At 39.7% G+C, this 19038-nt stretch overlaps 1 protein-coding gene across 2 annotated transcripts in view; it reads left to right on the forward strand.

The window, feature by feature from the left end:
- Positions 1-13017: 13017 nt before the first annotated feature.
- Positions 13018-19038, forward strand: part of VEGFD (vascular endothelial growth factor D) — a 30925-nt gene continuing 24904 nt past the window's right edge. Inside the window, exon 1 of one of the 2 annotated variants that reach the window (XM_068180003.1) lies at positions 13018-13836. In XM_068180003.1, coding sequence (XP_068036104.1) covers positions 13747-13836 — 90 coding nt within the window. In that variant the 5' untranslated portion in view covers positions 13018-13746. The remainder of the gene's footprint in view (positions 13837-19038) is intronic. The other variant, XM_068180005.1, reaches the window with a different exon arrangement.

The following is a 19038-nucleotide window of genomic DNA, read 5'->3' on the forward strand; positions in this document are numbered from 1 at the left end:
TTGAGAAAAAAAGGACACAAATATTTCAATTTGCATGAAGCAACAACCCCAGATGGGATATGTTGTGAATTCTACAAGCAGTAAGTTATTGGCTTGTGGCATACTAATTTAAAATGTTTCTAGGAAATTGACATTTTCCAGGCAGTATATGAGAGGCAGAAGAAAAATGCATCTGGAAAACACTGTGATTTTATTTCATGGCTGAACAGCTGAAGGAGTTGCTTGTGACTGTGAAGACTGAATCCACCAGCACCTGAGCCAGTCACCCTGGGCCCCACGACAGTGGAGAAAAACAGGCTCACTAGAGCACCATCCTCATTTCAAAGCACATGCTTGTACTTGGTCTGATAAACCCATACACTTGTCTGTAAAAATCCAGAGTTAGAGAAATTGAATCCAGTTATAGATACCAATAAGTTCCTTAAATAGAGAGTAATTTGGCTCAGTGCAAGCAGTTTCAGAGGCTAAGTTAGGTTTCAGATTTTCAATGCACGGGACTGTTAGGCTCCCACAGCCAAAGCTGGAAAGACTGTGTTGATATTTACTCTGGTCCTTGTTCAGAGCACATTTGTGCAAGGTTCTATATGCACAAAACTGAGGAGTAGCACAGAGCTGCAGTTGTCTGGTAGGGCTGACACACATGCACAAATGTACACTTAGCCTTTAAAGGAGCTTCTAAACTCTCCTATGGAAGTCAACCATTGTCCAAAATTACCTTGCTGACTGCAAGTGAGCTGTAAGGCAACATTAGGAATACTCCCAGTCTCTTACACTGCCTTGTCTGTGAGGCTGGAAACAAGGAGAAAGACTTTTCTAAATCTGTTCTTGTGGCAATGGTACCTAAGGCTTATAGACTTTAACCACAGACCCATCTGTGCATAAACAGCTCGCTGACCAAGTCTGTGAAACCCCTCAGTTCAGTTCAGCGATGTCCTTTCTATCTGTTTCCTAACACTCTGTATATTAAACATAGGTTTTTTGTCTCATTGTACTCCAGTGCTGATAACCTTTATTCATACCGTGCCTGGCACTGTGTATGGTTGGTAATCTGTATTCAACCCTCCTTGAAGCTTCTGTTCAAGTCTCCAAAAGCAGCACTCTGGCGCATGCCAAGATGACAAGATTTGTGGCAAATGGCAAGATGACAAGATTCGCAAGTATGTGAGATGCTGCACTTAATAAAAACAACAGAAGTCTGTGGCTGAGCAGAACAACGTGCTGGTGTTTTGACAGCTTACTGCTTTCATTTCCTCTTCAGTGTCTGAGCACTGTTGACACCACTGTGCTTTAAAGAAAAATGCCCACAGAAGAGGTTTGTATTACGAGATTATTATTTACATGCTCAATGTTATCTATCAGATCTGTTTTCCCATGTGCTGGGGCTGATGTAGGACCCCGTGCCCTCCACCCTTTTATCTCCGTGGGGCTGCGTGCCTGCACGTCATTGGGGAAGGCAGGGGCCACCCACAGAGAACAACCCAGAGGGAAAATGTGCCCCTGACAGTGCCCGACCCAGCAGAGTGACCTAGATGGTGTATTGCAGCATCTGACTGCTCAGCTCTCCTGTGCTCTCCAAAATTGGATGAAGAGGATAATCAGAGCACAGGGACAGTTTTTCCATGTTCATGTCTGCAGTTCTTATTCCCTTGCTAGCAGATCTAGGGAAATCTGTAAGTCTGCTCAATACTTTCAACCAAAACATGAAGCAGTAATCAGAAATTCAATATGTGTGTTACAGTTTAATTGGTCTGGTCTGTGTCTCTCAAGATGGTGGGAATTATTGCTTAATCCTCAGTACTAGAAGAAGGGAAGCAGAGTCAATGGGGATTAAATGTGGTAGCCAATAAAAGTCATACCCTATGAAAATATTACAATTAGAAATGAAAGATAGCCTTTCCAGATAGCTTTCCTTGAGCTCTTACAAATGTTTAGACAGCCTAATCTAACCACATATTTAGAACAGCTATTTTCAGAGAGACCCTTGTGAACTGTGCTGTTAGTTAGCATTCTTGGCCCAGGTTAGCAATGGAAAATATTTCTTATCTGATTTGGCTGTATTTATAAGTGAAAGACATGTAATATGTATTTTGTCTTTTGAAATATTTTGATTTAAAAAAAATAACAGTGTTCATAATGTATCAAAAAATTGCCTGTGAACATTTATGTAATAATCTTTGATGCTATTCTGCAAATCTTTTGTAAGCAATTTATGTATAAATAGCAACATATTTTACATATGTAATCTATCTTTGTATAGCTAGCTTTCCCCATTTTTATAAACTGACTTCAGTGTCTGGGACTATAGACAAAATTTTGTCATTTAACCATGAAGACAGCAATTGACAGTCCAGCAACAGACCACAGAAACTACATTTATGTGTAATCAGAAATGATCTTTCGTATCACAACATTGCTGTTTCCAACCATCCCTTTGAAAAGTGAGGAAAGGAAAAATGATCTCATATGAAGTCAGAAGTTCAATATTTTGGCAAAATTGTACTAATGATGTGCAACTTAGAATTCTCAGAAAGGACAGGAGAAAATAAATTCTCCAAGGAGTATATATGCCCTTTATGAAAAAGGCACTATTGATATATTCAAATTTCAGATTACTACATAAAAAATCCTATATGTAGCCTTGAAAAATGGTATTTAATGTTTAAATGGAGATGGAGTGACAGTGAAGACCAGTAGTCTATACAACACCAAAAGATTTTGGGCCATCCTTTATATCTAGTGTTTGAGAAAAGGCTGGTTGCACATATCTGTCTTAAAAGTAGAGAGAAAAAACCTTCTTCCAGCCAACACTAAGAAAGAGTAAATCTGAATGTATTCAAGAGAAAAAACCTGTCTTGTAAGTATTTTAAATGGATTGTAAGAGTAACATAAATATTTCTGAGGAAAAAAAAAATCACAAGTGTTTAGAAAGAACATACAGCCTGATTCATGCATTTGCTTTCTTACTTAAATGTCTGTTTTATTCAAAGATCCTGATGATGCTAAACAAAAACTTGAACTTCGCCAAAGTGTATTGACTGACAATGACTGCTCAGTTTGAGGACAAGATTTTTCTGCCCTAATGATTGTGGTCTGAAGGACATTTCTGAATAAGATTTAAAATGAGGGTTGCTGACATTGTTGCCATAAGCCATAACTGTTGGTTCATCACCTTCCTGACACCTCCTGACACCTCCTGACACCTCCTTGCAGCCTTTGAAGAATAAATTTTCAAACCTATTCTCAGTATTTCTGATCAGAAAGCTCCTAAATATTCCACAATGGTTGTGTCTATCATTAACTGGTCACATTTTTCTTAATTTTTATGATACACATCAATCCTTCAGCCTCTGCATTAGTTTTGAAGTTGGAATTGTAAAAGGGACCTTTTCTTTGATATCACCAGCATTGATTTCACCTGGACAGATAATTTATTTTAAATGTATTTTGCCATTATAAAAATTTAGCTATCCCAGAAAAAAGTACCTTTTCCTAAAAATAGGACAAAAGGACAACAATAATAGGTCTGTAGTTACATTTAACGTGCTAACTATTCTCCAGATACGTTTCTTTTGTGTCTGGCCTAATTTTCCAGCCTTAGGGATCTTCTGTAAGACTGTAACAGGGAAATAGTGTTTCTTTGGGGAAGCAAAGTAGACAGCCTCAGTCGGTCATTATGATTTTTCATGAACCTACATCATGATGAGATCCTCTCACTGTCTCATCTGATCATTTGCTGTGCTCTGCTTCCTTTTATGCTGAATGCTCTTTATTGTAGCAGAAAAACGGTGGATGGGATGTTATGCATGTCAGAGAAATATTCTGACTGTGAAGTCCAGCTTGGCAGAAAGATTCCTAAATAATTATCTATTGAAATGTGTTTATTTGCTTTTTTCCCTCAATGGCAGAAGATAATTAAAATCAGGGAAGTATCAGCAAGTAACATTGCTTGTATCAAAGGCCAGTGAAGATTCAGATCTGCCCAGAACATTCTTAATAGCACATATTTTATAAGCCTCAGCTAGTCCTTTGGACTATTTGTAAGATTTTGGGTAAAAGAAGGACAGGATCTCTCCCTGAGGACAAGACATTTGTGTCCAGAGTGCTTCAGGCCACCCCATCAGGATTGACGACAACTTGTCTGAATATGGGCTATGGAGCATTTGGCCAGAGTTCTCTAAGCTCCATGTGACGTTCCTGTGGCTTTAAGAAATAATTATCCCTTTTAAAAGACTTTTTAAACATTATTATCCTTAATGACTTAATTATTAGGTCATCATTATGCATGTACCATGCCTTGGGGCATGGCAGGAAGACACTTGTGCATGTTTGAAGAAGCACAGCCTGATTGTAAAGCTCAGTGTGAGGGGAATCCCCTTGCTTCAGCCTTGTAAAGAGATCTCTGGAATGATCTATTGCCAGAACCATCCTTGCGTGTTGCCTTGGAGTGAGCTAATTACAGTGGTCCAAAACAGAACCATGGAGCAAGGTAGCTGTGACTTATGGCAGAGGAGCAGAGATCCAGTACTCAACCCTCTGTCACTGCCTCTTTAATTAACAATCTAGAGATATTCTTGGTTCCCAGTCAATACTGAAAAAATAAATTGATTGAACCCTGCTTATTGGATTAAAATCTGCTTTTTAGTGTCTTTCATGGAGCCTGAAAAGATTTTGCAATATCTTCAGCTCTTTAAAATCTTGCCTGCTTGAAGATGGTTACTGAAGATTTTCTGTCAAACTGAAGGGATCAAAAGAGCTAGAATTGAAGGTGTAGGTACATTTAGGTAGAGCACATTATGTGGCTTTTTTCAGTGTTTTAAAACTTGTTGAAAGTTTGATATTAAGTTAGCTATTACTGTTTCTCAACATGTTACAGCAGTGATCTATTCCCAGAGAGCTTTTGAGTAATTAAGGTTTAATTTCCTTTGGACTCATGTCTGCCCATTTTCTTTGCTTATTTATTTATTTTAATTTTTTTTCTTTAAACAATTAACTCCTGTTTCAGTATCTAAATAGTGTTCCCTTTTTTTTATTGGAAATTTTTATATAAAATTTCTCCACTGTGTTTAAAGAATAATACAGCAGTTGATATGGACTTAAGAACAAATGTCTCATTATTTCACTTGGTTCTTGTCTTTCCCCTTTTCTTTTAAGCAGTGCAGGTTTGCTTTCTGTTCTCTGGCTGCCCTCCTGAACTTGGTGTATTTTGTTATGAAAACCTTGGCCAAAAGGCAGTGCTGGAGGCTTAAGTTCATGGCATATTCATCAAATACCAACAATAGGGTAATTCCCAGATGGATAAGGAGGTCTCTCAGAGCTCTTGTGACATTATAAAACACTCTGGTTAAAACCTTACAGGTTTTTTGTGGCCAAGTGAACTCTTCTCTACACCACTGCTCCTGGTGGGGGATCCATCCATCTTTCTGTGCTACCTGAGCAAAAGTGCAGACTCCTACCCTTGTGAGCAGATGTGGGGGCAGCAGTCTCACCCACAGAAAAACAAGTTTGCATTGGGTGTGAGACCAGCAGGCTCCAAGATGAATGAATGTCAGGGCACCTCTGAGCTGTTTGAGGGCACCTCCTGTCCCTTGAGAAGCCTTGAGGGCACCTGAACCCTGAAGCCTGATGTCTGCAGTGGATGGGCATTAGAGAGAAGTAGTCTGTTTCACACAGGTGACTGGCCAGATGATGATGGATCTGAAATGTTCATTGGATCTTGTATGCAGGCAGAGCTGGAGCAGCACAAACAACGTGGGGATGAAAAAACTCTGTAGAAGGGTCAGTTAGCCAAACCACCTTTTATTTTATCTTCAATGGGAAATATAGAGGGTGAGACTGACAAAATGTGTTTATGCTTACACATTATTGATAGCAATAGGATGTAATAAAACCAGGAAATGGTGGGTTTCTTGTAAAAACACAGAACTGCTTTTGTGGTTTAAGTGCCAAAAAATCTTCCTATCAGAGCTAGAGATGAACTTTGCAATATACACACTTTGAAGCATATATTTTCTTATCTAAACATTCAACAGACATCTCATCTATTCTCCCATGCTGATGTCAGGGAGCTGATTTGTCCTTTTATTGGCCTAGAATCTGAGAGTGTCAAAGTAGAAAAACAAAATGTAAATAATACCCATTTCATACTCAAACTCTAAATTGCACCAGAAGTGTTTCATTTTCATATTACTGAACTGTTGTTATCCTAAAGTGTCCTCAGATATGTGTAAGTCCTGAAATTAACTTTCAGTGCTTTGCAATAGCTGTGTGCACACTTTTGGGATGTTCCCTGCAAAGAGAATTATGCTAAACCCTCTACTGGTTCTCTGACCATCTGCTATGTATATACATATTGCTCCAAGGATGTCACTTCAGGATGCTACAGAAGTAAGTAGGGAAATCACCTGTAGAAAATAAAGGTATAAATCCCTTCCTTATCACCTCCTTGCTGTCCTACTTCCCACAATGTTGTTTCAGTTATCCTTGGACTTGTAAAAAAATTTTCTGCCTCTGAATATTTTAACTTCTACTTCTCTGCCTGATTTCTCTGATCACTTAGTAGCTTTTATTTGTGAAAATAGCTATATGAGGAGCAGAAGACTGTGTTTAGGGGAAATTCTGGGTAAAGACAATTGCTTCTATGACTTTTTAATGCTGAAAGTTCCTACAAAAAGCTGCTTTGTGTTCAACAAAGACAAAAAGTGGCAGGGAGGGTGACTATAGGTATCTTTAAGCTGTCTTGTGTGGAGCTTAGCCTTGGAGTTCCTTGCTGGCCTTGAGAGGCAGGATGATTTCACAGCATCTTCTGGCTGGACCCACTGGGTCAAGAGTCGGGGGCTCTGGCACAGAAACTGTTCCCGTGTTTCTTCTTATTTCATGGCCATATCTCCCTGACAGGACATCAGAACTAGGAAGTAAGAAAAATCTGAGCCCTGGAACTTCATCAGGCACTTGAACTTGAAGTATTCTGTGTTGCATTTACCAATAACTTTTTTTTAAGCAGACTGGATATGATTATAAAGTCCAGAAAAAGGCCAAAAAGGTAATTGTGAGTAGATGTGACTGTGAGACGATTTATATTATTCTGTTCTGATAGACAGAACACAGTTCTGTTCTATTAGAAGATAGTTATGCCTACGGTTCCACCAGCTGCTTATGGGAGCCTGTGGCAAATTCTAGCCTGGTGTGTGAAGTGCAAAGATGAAACTAATCTTACATTTTCCACTCCTGTCACAAAGTCTGCCTCATCTTAAGGAGTGTTGTGATGAGATGGGTGAAGCTCTCCAGAAGCACTTGAAGGTGATTGTATGGTAACGACTGCTTCAGAAAAATGTTCTTGCACAAATGTGCTTTAACTCTCTAGTCCCATAACATATACTTGCTTCTTGACCTCTGAGAATGCAACAGTCACTAGAATAAATTAGGATTTTCTCATGTAAAAGATGTTTCCTTGATGTCTTGTAGCTGCTCTTCTGGCACTATCCACTCTACAGTCACTTGGATTAGATTGCTGTGAGACTCTACTGGATGAGAAGTAAATGTTTGAAGTACAAGCTGTAATGTTGCTCTGCTGTGTAGACTTGTTCAAGACATCACCAGAGACTGCAAGGTTAAGGATGTTGATATCACCTGCAGTCACATCTTTTTCTTGAGAAATGCTGGGCTTGATGTGCACAGTGCAACAAATGTCTGTTCAGTTACACAAGTTGGTGCAAGCTGTGCATACCTCAATGCCCAGAATAATTATTCTCCTCCTTATGAGAACCCATGAGTTCATCTGCTTTGCTTGCAACATCTTCAGGATTCAGTAGTCTGAATACTCACTGTGCTTTGCAGTTACCCTTCCCTTTCTTGCTGTACAGTAGCTGAGGATGAAGCCTCAGACTGAATGTAGCCATTGAACTCTGGGTGTTGAATCCATCCTCTTGGTAACTGCTTCCTGCCTTGGCTTTGTGAACTGTTTCAGACCTGACTTGAACAAGTAGTGATCCTCAGATGTATCTGAACACCAACCACAGGGGTCTGGTTACAGTCAGTGGAAGATGCGAAGGATATCATCCAGTCAGAGTTCCTCCTCTCCTTCCTCCTCTCTATTCTATTTCACCTATCCCCTACCTCCCCACCTTTTCCTTTCCCTTTCTTCTCCTTAAATGCAAGACCTGTTTTATCTTTATGTTCAGCTTCTCCAACTTCTCTGTAGAAAGAAATGAGAACTTGTAAAATAACAAGTGAAATAAAGGCTTATGTAAGCTACTACACACCTTTTTAATTAAAGTTTGATTACTGTTTCAGTTGTGCCCTCATTAACAGGTATGTAAACACAGATGGATGTGAAGACAAGCAGACACAGAACTCCCATTATTGAAGATAAATATGAACAACAGGAATCCAGATAAAGGCCTTGCTCTCTGGATCAGGTATCTCTGTGTAGGTTAGACTTCTTAGAAGTTGGAGTTGCCCAAACAGACACAAAGGAAGAACTGAAACAAAAGAAGCACAAGTTTCTTCATACTTGATATAAAGCTGTTGCTCAGCACAGCATCCATCCCCAGAGAGTTTTTCTCTTTCCATGCATTAGATATCACAAATGTGAACTAGTGAAGGGTAACAAGGCAGCTGTGCTCTTCATGAGGTTGAGGCAGTGCCTATTCAAAACCAGAGCAGCTACATGGTGTTTACATCTCTCAAAAGCTCAACAAACAGTGTTTGTTTGTGATTTGTATCTGCTTTTTGCTGGCAGCGCTCCTCCATTAACAAGGGTGTCCCTCCCAGGAGCAGGGGAGGACTGAGCCAGGGGATGCTGTGGAGAGCTGGGAGTATGCCTGCCCTTCAGCCAGGGGTGTGTTGGTAGCCTGTGTAGACATTCCCAGGTGAACTTTCAGCCAGCTAGATGAAGGTGTGGATAGCAGTTTAGCCACGGCAGCCTGGGGCGCAGCAGAGGCCCCCGGTGGGATTTCCCCTCTTCCCCGGCCGGTTTTGCATCCTGCTGTGAGCTCCAGATTTGCTGCAGCAAGCAGACAATTAAATGATCTAATTTAAGGGCAACTAAAGAATACCCTGAGGAGATGAAGCAGTGTTGGGGCTGGTGGGGGGGATGGCTCTGGATCTGGCTCTGTGGTGCTGTCCCCATCACTCTGCTAGCCTAGCTTTGGCAGAGTCTTCTCGTGCTCTGAATCTGAGATTCTGCACATGGGATTTTTCTTGTTTTCCCCTAAATTCTATCAATCCACCTTAGCATTATTGTGTTGTTTCAAGAATTCTGCTATTTCACTGAAATTTCTGATGCCAGTAGCCATTTTAATAAATATTGCTTTATTTCAAAACAAGTTTTTAATTTAATAATTACTTGATAATTAGTTTAATAATGTGCGCTAAGTGACCGGATTGCCATATAACTGCTATGTCAGGAGTGTTTATTAAATCTCAGTTAGATCCTTGTTTGCAATATTTTATAAACTCTCTCAGTTTTTATTTTTCTATGTATTTTTCAAGAAGACATGTTCTTCTGTGTATGGATTAATTAGAGGGAATGTACAGATCTACTTATAGAATCATCTTGAAAATACTTAACGATCTTCATTGGGAATTATGTTATTCTGAACATTGTGCCATACTGAAACTTCTAATTGTGTGGAGTTTTCAAGTCTGAAGTAGCTGCTGAAACAATACTTTGTTTGAAGTAAAGGCTATGAACTTCCTTTATTTATCTCCAATTTCAACTTTGCAAACTGATCAATTTAATTGGAGTTTATTTAGGGCATATCCTCACAAACCTTCCCTGATCTAAGTAGTCCTATTGATTTATGGCTTACTCTTGTGTTAAAAGTCTGAAATCTCTTCCTTTATTGTTTTATTACATTTTTCCAAATGAATATGCTTTTGTTTGTTGGAGGTGTTCCCTTTTATTTTTTTCTGACTAATAATGACACTAGTACGGGCCTTTCTGCAGATCTAAGGTCTTTTCAGGTTACTGAAGGAATTTACTGTCTCACCTGAAAAGATTTCAGCTTGAAGAACATGAGATGTTCAGCACTGTTAAGAAATTCTTCTGTTCCTTGGGTGTGCACACATGCAAGAAATGCATGATTTAAATATGGTGCTGTTTTTTAGTTTTAGTCATCTGTACTGGCCTTATTCCTCTTTATGTGCAGCAAAGTCCAAATATAGAACCCCCAATGCATCATGGTGAGGAGTTCTAGTAAATATATTGCACGTAGTCTGCCTATTCTATCATAAAAGTACCAAGACATGATGATTAATCCATTCATTTACCAAGTTCTGGGTCATTTATAGGTTCTCTTCCATCACAAAAACAGACAATAGGAATCAGTGATTCCAGGTTTCTGTGCAATGTGAGACTATTACTTTGGAAGAAAGACTCATAATTCAACTGTTATTGAAAAAATCATATATAATGCCTATAGATAGAGAGTTTTAAAGTTTTAATCTGTATTGTTCATCCATTTCAGACATCAGTGTTGATCAACATTAGAAACAGATTTAACTAAACAAAATTTTAAGCTCTTCTTGTGAAGAGCTGACTCATTGCCACAGTATTAATGTATTAGCTGCCTACCCAAAGGTGGCATAAATGTTTGAAATTTCAGTTCATTGTGCAGTATTTAGCATTGCTGATGTCTGTGGAGCTGATTATTCAGTTACAAAAGTAATTTAAATAGTCACGTAAATATTATTTAAGACTCTTTTTCGACAGGGCTAGATTTCATAAGTACAAACCCCAAACCCTGCACAAATTTGAGCAGCTAACTGAGATAAAAGAAGAAGAAACGAGAGTGTGTGTATTGTTAACTTATGTTCATAAATTAAATGAAAACAGAGGTGTCTGGCTAGATGGCAAGTCTGTTCACTGCTGTTGCCGGCAGTCTGCAATATAATCTCATCATACTTCTGAGATTCGACCTCCAACAAAAAAGTATTTAAACTGTTCTCAAACACTAGGCAGAAAAATCATAAGAAAGCTGTGTAAGGAGCAGAGCTGAGGTGGTGCTGAAGGGAGAACTGATGCTTATCTGGAACTGAGGAAAGAGACAAGAACTATAGGGAATGGGATGAGCACCGTGGTAGAGATGGTGAAAACATTTTCCCAGAAATTCATTACCAGAGTTTCTCTGCTGTCCTATCAGCTGGTTTCTCTTTCTTTGCCTTTGCTTTCACTAACAGCTTTGAGCCAGCTTTAGAGTCCTCTGCAGTTAACAAAAGGGTTTTTTTCTTTATTTGCTAGTGTTTGTGTCTGAGTGCTAAGGGAGAGACCAGGTACATTTTGTGTTCTGCCTGCAGCATCTGACTTGCTCTTGTATAAACGAGTTTGATTCAGTGCCTGAGGGTCAGTTCAGTTTTCCTGCCGAAAAGCCCCCTGAAGCCAGAGGTGGGTGACCTTTTCTGATGAATGGGTTGCTTTGAGAAAGATACAGGCCTGGTCTTTCCAAACGTGTTTGTAATTCAGAGCTGAATTTGGTAAGTAACAGCGATGAACTACAACATACAGAAAATACTACAGAGGTGTTTCTCTCCAACATTTCCAAACCAAACCGCCTTAATTTTCTAATGCTAGATTGCTTAGAGTCCCTTAAGGGCAATTTGCGGGCATTTGGCACCAGCCCTACCAGGGAACAGAGCAGCTCATCCCTGAACAGTGCTGCAGACAGGCTGTGTAAGGATCCCACTCACCAGGCTTTAAGGTGTGGAGGCATATATTGCTTCTTGACTCTTCCGTGGTTCCAGGTCTGTGCTCCAGATGATCCCATAAATGAGAGGTGAGTATGGCCAGACACTCCCTCCAGTTAACTGCAGGTCAACAGAAAGTTATTTTCATGTAGTCCTGAGCCCACAGAGGTTATTTTTGGTTTGATCCCTTACTCGGAAGCTGTGCATCCGAGGCTGAGGCATTGCCATTCCTTTTAGCAGGCTTTCAGCTCCTACAAGGGGATGGGTATTAATATCAGAAGCCAACCAGAGACATTAAATGAGGTCAAGGTGACCCTACATAAGTGTTAGATAACACAATAATTTAAAATGATGAATGAAATAGTTTAAAGAATGTTAATTATAATCTACAGTACAGACACAGGATGACCCTTGTAGCGTGGGCTGTGCAAAACTGTGTGAATATCTCTGGCAGCTGGGTGCAGGGGAGGTATGGGGGGGAGCAGCAGGTACACTGACAAAGCAGCTTTTTCACTCTTGAGGTGAAATTCCTGCTGTCCTTGTACTAACCAGTGTGGGGTGGGTGGGGGAGGAAGAAAAAGAAAAGAGAAATAGATTGCTTTCACAAATCAAGTGGGAAAAGACAAAGCTAAAAAAGAATTGAGTTACATATATTTTTTTTAAAACCTAATGACAATTAAGAGACAACAACTGGAAAGACTGGATTAAAATAATTTTCTTGCTAAGGTCCATTTGTGGACAATACTTAAGAAGAAATTATTCAATCTAATAAAGGTAGAAACTATTCAACCTATAAAGGTAGAGAAGAGTAACTTGTATTTAAGACAGCACTTGTTTGGACATCAGAGTTAGGAAACCAGGACTTTGAAGTATTATGTACTTGACTGTTTTTACAGCTGTGAAGTCTGATTCTGCAAACACTAAAACCTGTGAGAGTGGAACTAGTCTCCTGAACACAATATATATGAGTACAGCAATATAGATTTAACATATATAATTATTGGGGTCTTTGTCTCCGCTATAATTTTAAATGATTGATCTCTGTTTTTAAATCTTTGTTTTAAACGGCAGGAATATATTGAGAAAATACATGCTTATCTTGGAGCAGAAATGCTGGTTGTGTTTTGTTGCAATAAAAATATATTTTGTCCTTTTATACTGCAGCTTCATGAACTTTCTTTTAAAAAATCAAAATCTTGTTGTCAGAGATAGTTCTTAACTTTGCTTTTTAAAATTTATTCAGAGACCCCTATGACACATGAGATAGAACACATGAAAGAAAAGTCTTTCTCCTTTCTTTTCCCTCCCTCTTTTTTTTTTTTTTTTTTCTTTCAGAGAAGTAACATAAAATATGTGTGTGGTGTAAGAATGTGTGCTAAAGTTTCATGTTTCAGGTAATCTCCTTTAAAATAATGGGAGTCTAGATTGCATCAGTTAGTTTAAAAACTGCTATGCTATTGGTAGGAAGAAAATGGGATTTGAGCCAAAATTTGCCTGTATTACTGCCAAAGTCTGTATCAGATTTAAGACACATGCTTCTGCAAGCTTCCATGAAGGTTGTGAAAAAAGTTTTCATACAGAGTTGGATTACAGCTCTCGGCTCAAAACACTGGCCATTACACTACCATCTTAAAAGCCTGCTGTAACACCGAGCACAGAATCGAGCAGATTTCTTACATTTTCTGGACCACAGATGGATTTTGAATGTCTCCTTGTGTCTTGATGGAAGATATATTAACTTCATTAACTGGAATCCATACCTGATTGTTTGTGAGTGTGTATGTGTATGCATACAGATATGTATCTATTTAAAACCTTATCATGATTTTATTTCAAGTGTATCTAAGATCTGCTCTAAGAAATTACATTCTCTAGAGGAACTTACAATTGTTTTGAGTAGCAAAGAGACAGATATTTACTCTCAGATGTTGGAATCCTTTGTGAGGTAATGAGAGAAATTCTGGAAGCGTTTCTGTGTTGGTGGCAGAGAAATGCCTTTTGAAACAGACACTTCCAGCTGTACAACGACGACTGCGTAGTAACCTGTGGATTTTAAACATCAGAATGTACAAACCGTGGGCAACTGTGAATATTTTCATAATTTCTTTTCTACATCTGCTGCAAGGATCTGACTATGAGAATGGTTCTGTGAAGGTAAGTGAACTTTATTTACTGTGATTCCTAATAATACAAATTTCCAGAATTAGCTACATTTAATGTGCAAGGTAGTAGGTTTATTGCTGTTTTGGTAATTAATTGTTATTTTTTTTGTTTGGTGATGGTTTAGTTGCAGAGATGTTTAGTGGCCATAGAGGAAAACGAATCTACAAGGAATTTAAATCCATATTCTCTGTTTAATATTTTATTACTTCTTTTACTAGTTTTTAAATAGTTATTGTATACTTTGTTCTTGAGTTAAAATTTTAGTTTCAGTCATCGAAAATAAAAGAAAAATCTGAAAAAGAAGCATGAATCAGAGTATTTAGAATATTTGGTAAGTGCACTTTTTTATTTCAGGTATTTATAATTGCAGGAATTAGTATGCTGGCATTGAAATTTTCCCTGTAAAAACACGTGTTTATCAGTTGTTCACTTGTTTGGCAGATATCAGAGAAACATTTTTCTTTTCCTTCATTAGAAAAAGTTATATAGGATTTTAAAATAAACAACAGCTAGTAATAATAGAGCACATTGCCTGGAAATTAACTTTTCTTCTTTATATAGTACATGAAACAAAATTTAAGCCTCACCATGAGAGTAGGATTTTTCAATTTGGCTTTGAGACAATGTGAGAACATCCAGGGCAATCATTTAGAAAAATCAGAACAAAAACTGGAACAAGTCTCTACACATGCGGTCTGTCCAAAAATTATTAATTCAGTGTGTGGTCCAGAACAAATTATTTGTTTTTTGCTAGCAGAGCAAAACAAGCTAATATTTTTTTTCCACTTCAGAAAATCTCCTCACATTGCTTGCTCACAAGCAATGACCACACACTAGTCTGTGAGCCTGCTGCATGCTGACCTGTGCTTTAGGAAAGAAATGCTAAGTTGTGTGCCTAATTGCAGACTGCTGTTGCCAGCCCAGTAAGTCAGCAGTGGTGAGCAGTGTGTGCCTCAGGATGACTGATGCCTGCTGACTGCTCACAAGCTTTTCATTTACAACCTCAGCAATCAATTCTTTGAAGGCATTAGGACCAGAGTAATAAGCCTTGTTTAATACATTAACTTTGTGCACTGCATGACAAATCACTGGTTTTGTACTTGTAGGAATCACTTCATTTAAACCAGAACGTGCTTTATAATACAGAATAGTAACCATTTCATAATTGGCAGGGGTGATAATTCTAGCCACATGTGGGATGCAAGTTTATTCAGCACAAAAGTAAAACCACTAGAAAGCCCTTTAATTGTAAACTTTGAGTCCATGTCCACTTTGCCTAGAATAAATGCAAGAGCTCTTCTTGCTAGCTTATACTAGCTTATAGTTCATTCACTGTGATAGGATTGTCCAATATAGGGTGCAATTGTGATTATTTTCACTGGAATTTGGTTGCCACTGTCAAGCAGCCAGCTTAGCCACAGGCTACTGTTCTTGAAACAACTCACAGAGAGTTTCCAAGACTATCTCAAAGGAATCTTATAGGTCACACTCAAAAAGGTATCACACTCAAATGCTGTTTTTCACTTGCATTGGCTGCTGATTGCCAAAAGGAAAAGACTTCTTGTTCTGGCTCTTTTGGTATAGACAGAGGTTTTTGGCTAAACTGTTTGTTTTTCTTTTAATGTTTTACATAGAGTGTTAGCTCTCTGGGTTGTTTTCTCCTGTATGACCTGTGAGCTTTTGTGTGTGTACACATGTGGAAATACACCACAAAACGTGCTTCATTTTACAGTGTTGGATGGCACACAGGGTTATGATTATTTTTACTATTTGCACCTCAAATTGAATTTGCAGTACACAGAAATGATGTATTGCATTCACTTACCCTACCTTGTTTTTTTAGAGTTCTTTAAGATCAACAGCAGCATTGCCTGGACCATAAGGTCAGGACCCACAACTGATGAGACCTAGGAATGGTTAAGCACCAGCAACCTGCTCTGCCCCCTGTTATATGAATTCAAGTTAGGTGAGCTCTGCCCAGGACACCTGAAATTTTAAAACTCTTTAGACTTCAAACCATCAGGTGGCATCAGTGTGGTATCATGCAAGAGTTTCAGGGGGTTAAGAGTTTAAATTTTCTCTTTTTCCCCTTCAAATATCCTGATTAAAGGCATGAATGTTAAAAAGCTTATGTACAAGCTGCTGTGAGCCAGCATCTCCATGGCAGTTGGCCTTCCCTAACCCTTCAATAACTCCATCCTCTTCTGAGCACATGAATCCCTTTTCCCCACCATGTACATGTATTCCTCACCCGTCAGAGCTCTTCCTTCCTCTCTCCATTCCCTGTTCTCCTCCCAGCACTTGACCTGTGTTCCCTCACCTCCAGGACTCAGGAACTCTGTTTTCCAATTGGTCTCTTTTTTGTGCTATCCAAGTGTCACCCTCTTTCCCACTTGCTTCCTCCTGGATGGGGACATCCTTCTTCTGTCACAGACCCTCAGGAGTTTTGTCCAATTTCCTCAGAGACAGCCCTAATGGACACTTTTGTTTTCCAGTCATCTCTGACCATGGTTTCCCCTTCCCTTCTCCATCCATAGCTTCCTTCTTTGTCCCTGTGGTTTTAACTGCCCCAATTTTCCTTTTCCTGACCCATTTCTTGTTCTGATCTCCAAATATGATCTCAGCCTCCATGGCCAGGCCTTGGCCTCCTCCATGAGTACTCATTTCCTTCCCTTCCCACAGGCAAATCCAGCAGCTTCCTGTCCCTGGATGCCAGACCCCTGTGGCCTGAGGGGGAAGAAGGGCAGGTCCTGTGCTCTCAACCCCATAGCCTGGAGCTGCATCCATGGGTGGCCTGCAGCCATGTCCTGCTCTGCTCCCGAATGGACTGCAACCAGCATAGGACCTGACTGCTGCAAAGCCCTGGGAGGGCTATGTGGACCTTTTTCAAAGATAGCAGTGTACACATCTGAGGCAAAGAAAAGGTTCCTCAGGTGTCAAAAATTTGCATCTGTGATTCACAGTAGGGAAACAAAAAAAATTTTTTGCACAGATGAAGGAGGAGCTTCATCCTCTACTGCGGTCAAACCATTTTGACAGAGAAAGCAGAAAAATTATTAAAATAATTTTGAGGCAGACATCTGGTATGGAAAGTTTCAGCCTGAACATCGAATGTCTGCCAGTCAGAAGCACAACTGGAGCACAGGCTCATGGTGGGAAGCAGTGGGCAGCCTCAGCCTCAGCCACACAGGTGTCCAACAGGACTTGGCTCCAGAGCTGTACTGATGTCAAGGGCAGCCCTTGCCTTCCAGGGGCTTGGTTCAGGATGCCAACCTAATATATAAAGTCCTCATGGAAGAATTAGATTTCCACATGGGTTTTCTGAAGACTGAGAATTATTTTTAAAGGTTTCTTTTCATCAGGAAATGCTTTAATAATTCCTTATTGAAGTTCTTGTTCCGACAGTCTCTTACGTTTTGGAAGGTCTCAGCTAGAGAACCGCAAATTTCACTGTCTCTCTTTCTGTCTCTCCCCCTCAAATTTTTCCTCTCCTAGAGCAGTAACAGACATAAACTACATTTTCCAGAATTTTAAAATTAGATGTGAAGAGCTATGTCCTATATTCATCAGAGCTGAGGCAAATTTTTTGCCAAGAAAAGCCAACGATCCATCAGAGCTGCTTCTGCCTTCCAACACTAAAACTGCCTCTCTAATGAGGCAGCAAGATTTGATCTTGGAGAATGAAAATCTAATTGCTTTCCTCCTCAATTCTGCTGCTTCACATCATTGATAGAGTGTTGGAGGACACACAAAAGAAAGGAACAACTGGTCACTTCCAAGTTAAAGAGACTCAGAGCCTTTTCCTTTTGCAGAGATGTTCTCCCCATGTTGAACCCTCCTTTGGTTTTGTCTGAGAGAAGCCCACAGTGGATAGGCCTGAGGAGTGTCCCTGAACTATAAAGCTGCTTTCTGATCAAAAGACCAAGGGTCAGGTGGGCTTAGCTGGGAGGTAAACATGGCTGCTCTCTGTTACATGCACTCCTTTTCCACAGCTAAATCTTTTCTACTTCTGCACTAAACATTGTTAAAGCCTCCAGTGGTCGCTCTTGCTCAAACAGATCTTCTTAATCTCCTACTGTCCCTGTGAGCTGCACAGAGAGGGAAGCCACTTTCCAAACACAGCTGGTACATGGTCCTTGTCCACTGGTGAGAGTGAAGCAGCACTTCCCCACCCTCCTGAGGCCCTGGACCACCTAAGTGGAAAATGCCTTGCCCTTGGGAAGTCATGGAAATACTGGAGAGCCATCACACCATGGGCGGAAGAAATCAGGAAGCTCTTTACATCCCCTTTCCGAGAGCCAGCTGCACTCTGTCTTTCTGTACAACTGAAACAGAGCTCTGTGAGGAAACCTGAGCAGCAGAGCTGGCTGTAAGCTTTTGTCTCTGTAATTATAACTGACACTGTTTTTCAGATAGATCTACACAGCTCTCTCAAATCTGCTTGTAAATGTTACTCAGTTTCTAAAAAGTTAAATTCTAAAAATCTTCCATGTCATAGGATCTCTTCCTCAAAGGCAACTCCTAAAATTCCAGCAAAGTGCTCAACTGCTAGAAAAAGCTACTTGAAGTGTCACTGGGAACAATTTCTCTGTTTTAACTAGGCTTTTCATCCTCAAATCCAGCTTCCTTTCAAAGTTAGGAAACACTTCTAAACAAATATTATGAGATTGTGGTTTTCAGAAGTATTTCATTCTCCCAGTTTTGTGTACTGCTTTTGATTCTCTGTGATTACCATCTCTGATAGGCTCGATGAGCCAAAACTGTGTGAAAATATACTTACAGCATTCCTGCAGAAATGATTGTTTGTGTTTTTCCTTCAGAAGTCAGAAGCTATCAGGGAAGTTGTGAGGAAAACCAATTTGTTCTGACTTATCTGCTACTGTCTTGACGAGGTGCACTGAAGGCAAACAGAACAATCCTGTTTTGTTGTTATGCCACAGAGCATCTGTCCTTGGCTCTTATCAATTTGGAAAGGCAACTACTAACACGCTGCTACTTTATCAAGAACAGTTCTTGCTCATGAGAAAGAGCAAAAAAATCCCTCCCAGCTACTGATCCAATCCAGTCCATCCCAGCTAGGATTTTAATGTCTGAGGATAGAGCAGAGCTTGGAAAAGTACACCAGGCTGTGTAGATTATTCAGATGCAGCATTTGAGACATTCACTTATCAGCTGTTTGAAATTAAGCATTAA

Source organism: Anomalospiza imberbis, chromosome 2 (assembly GCF_031753505.1).
Source record: "Anomalospiza imberbis isolate Cuckoo-Finch-1a 21T00152 chromosome 2, ASM3175350v1, whole genome shotgun sequence".
Lineage (NCBI taxonomy): Eukaryota > Metazoa > Chordata > Aves > Passeriformes > Viduidae > Anomalospiza > Anomalospiza imberbis.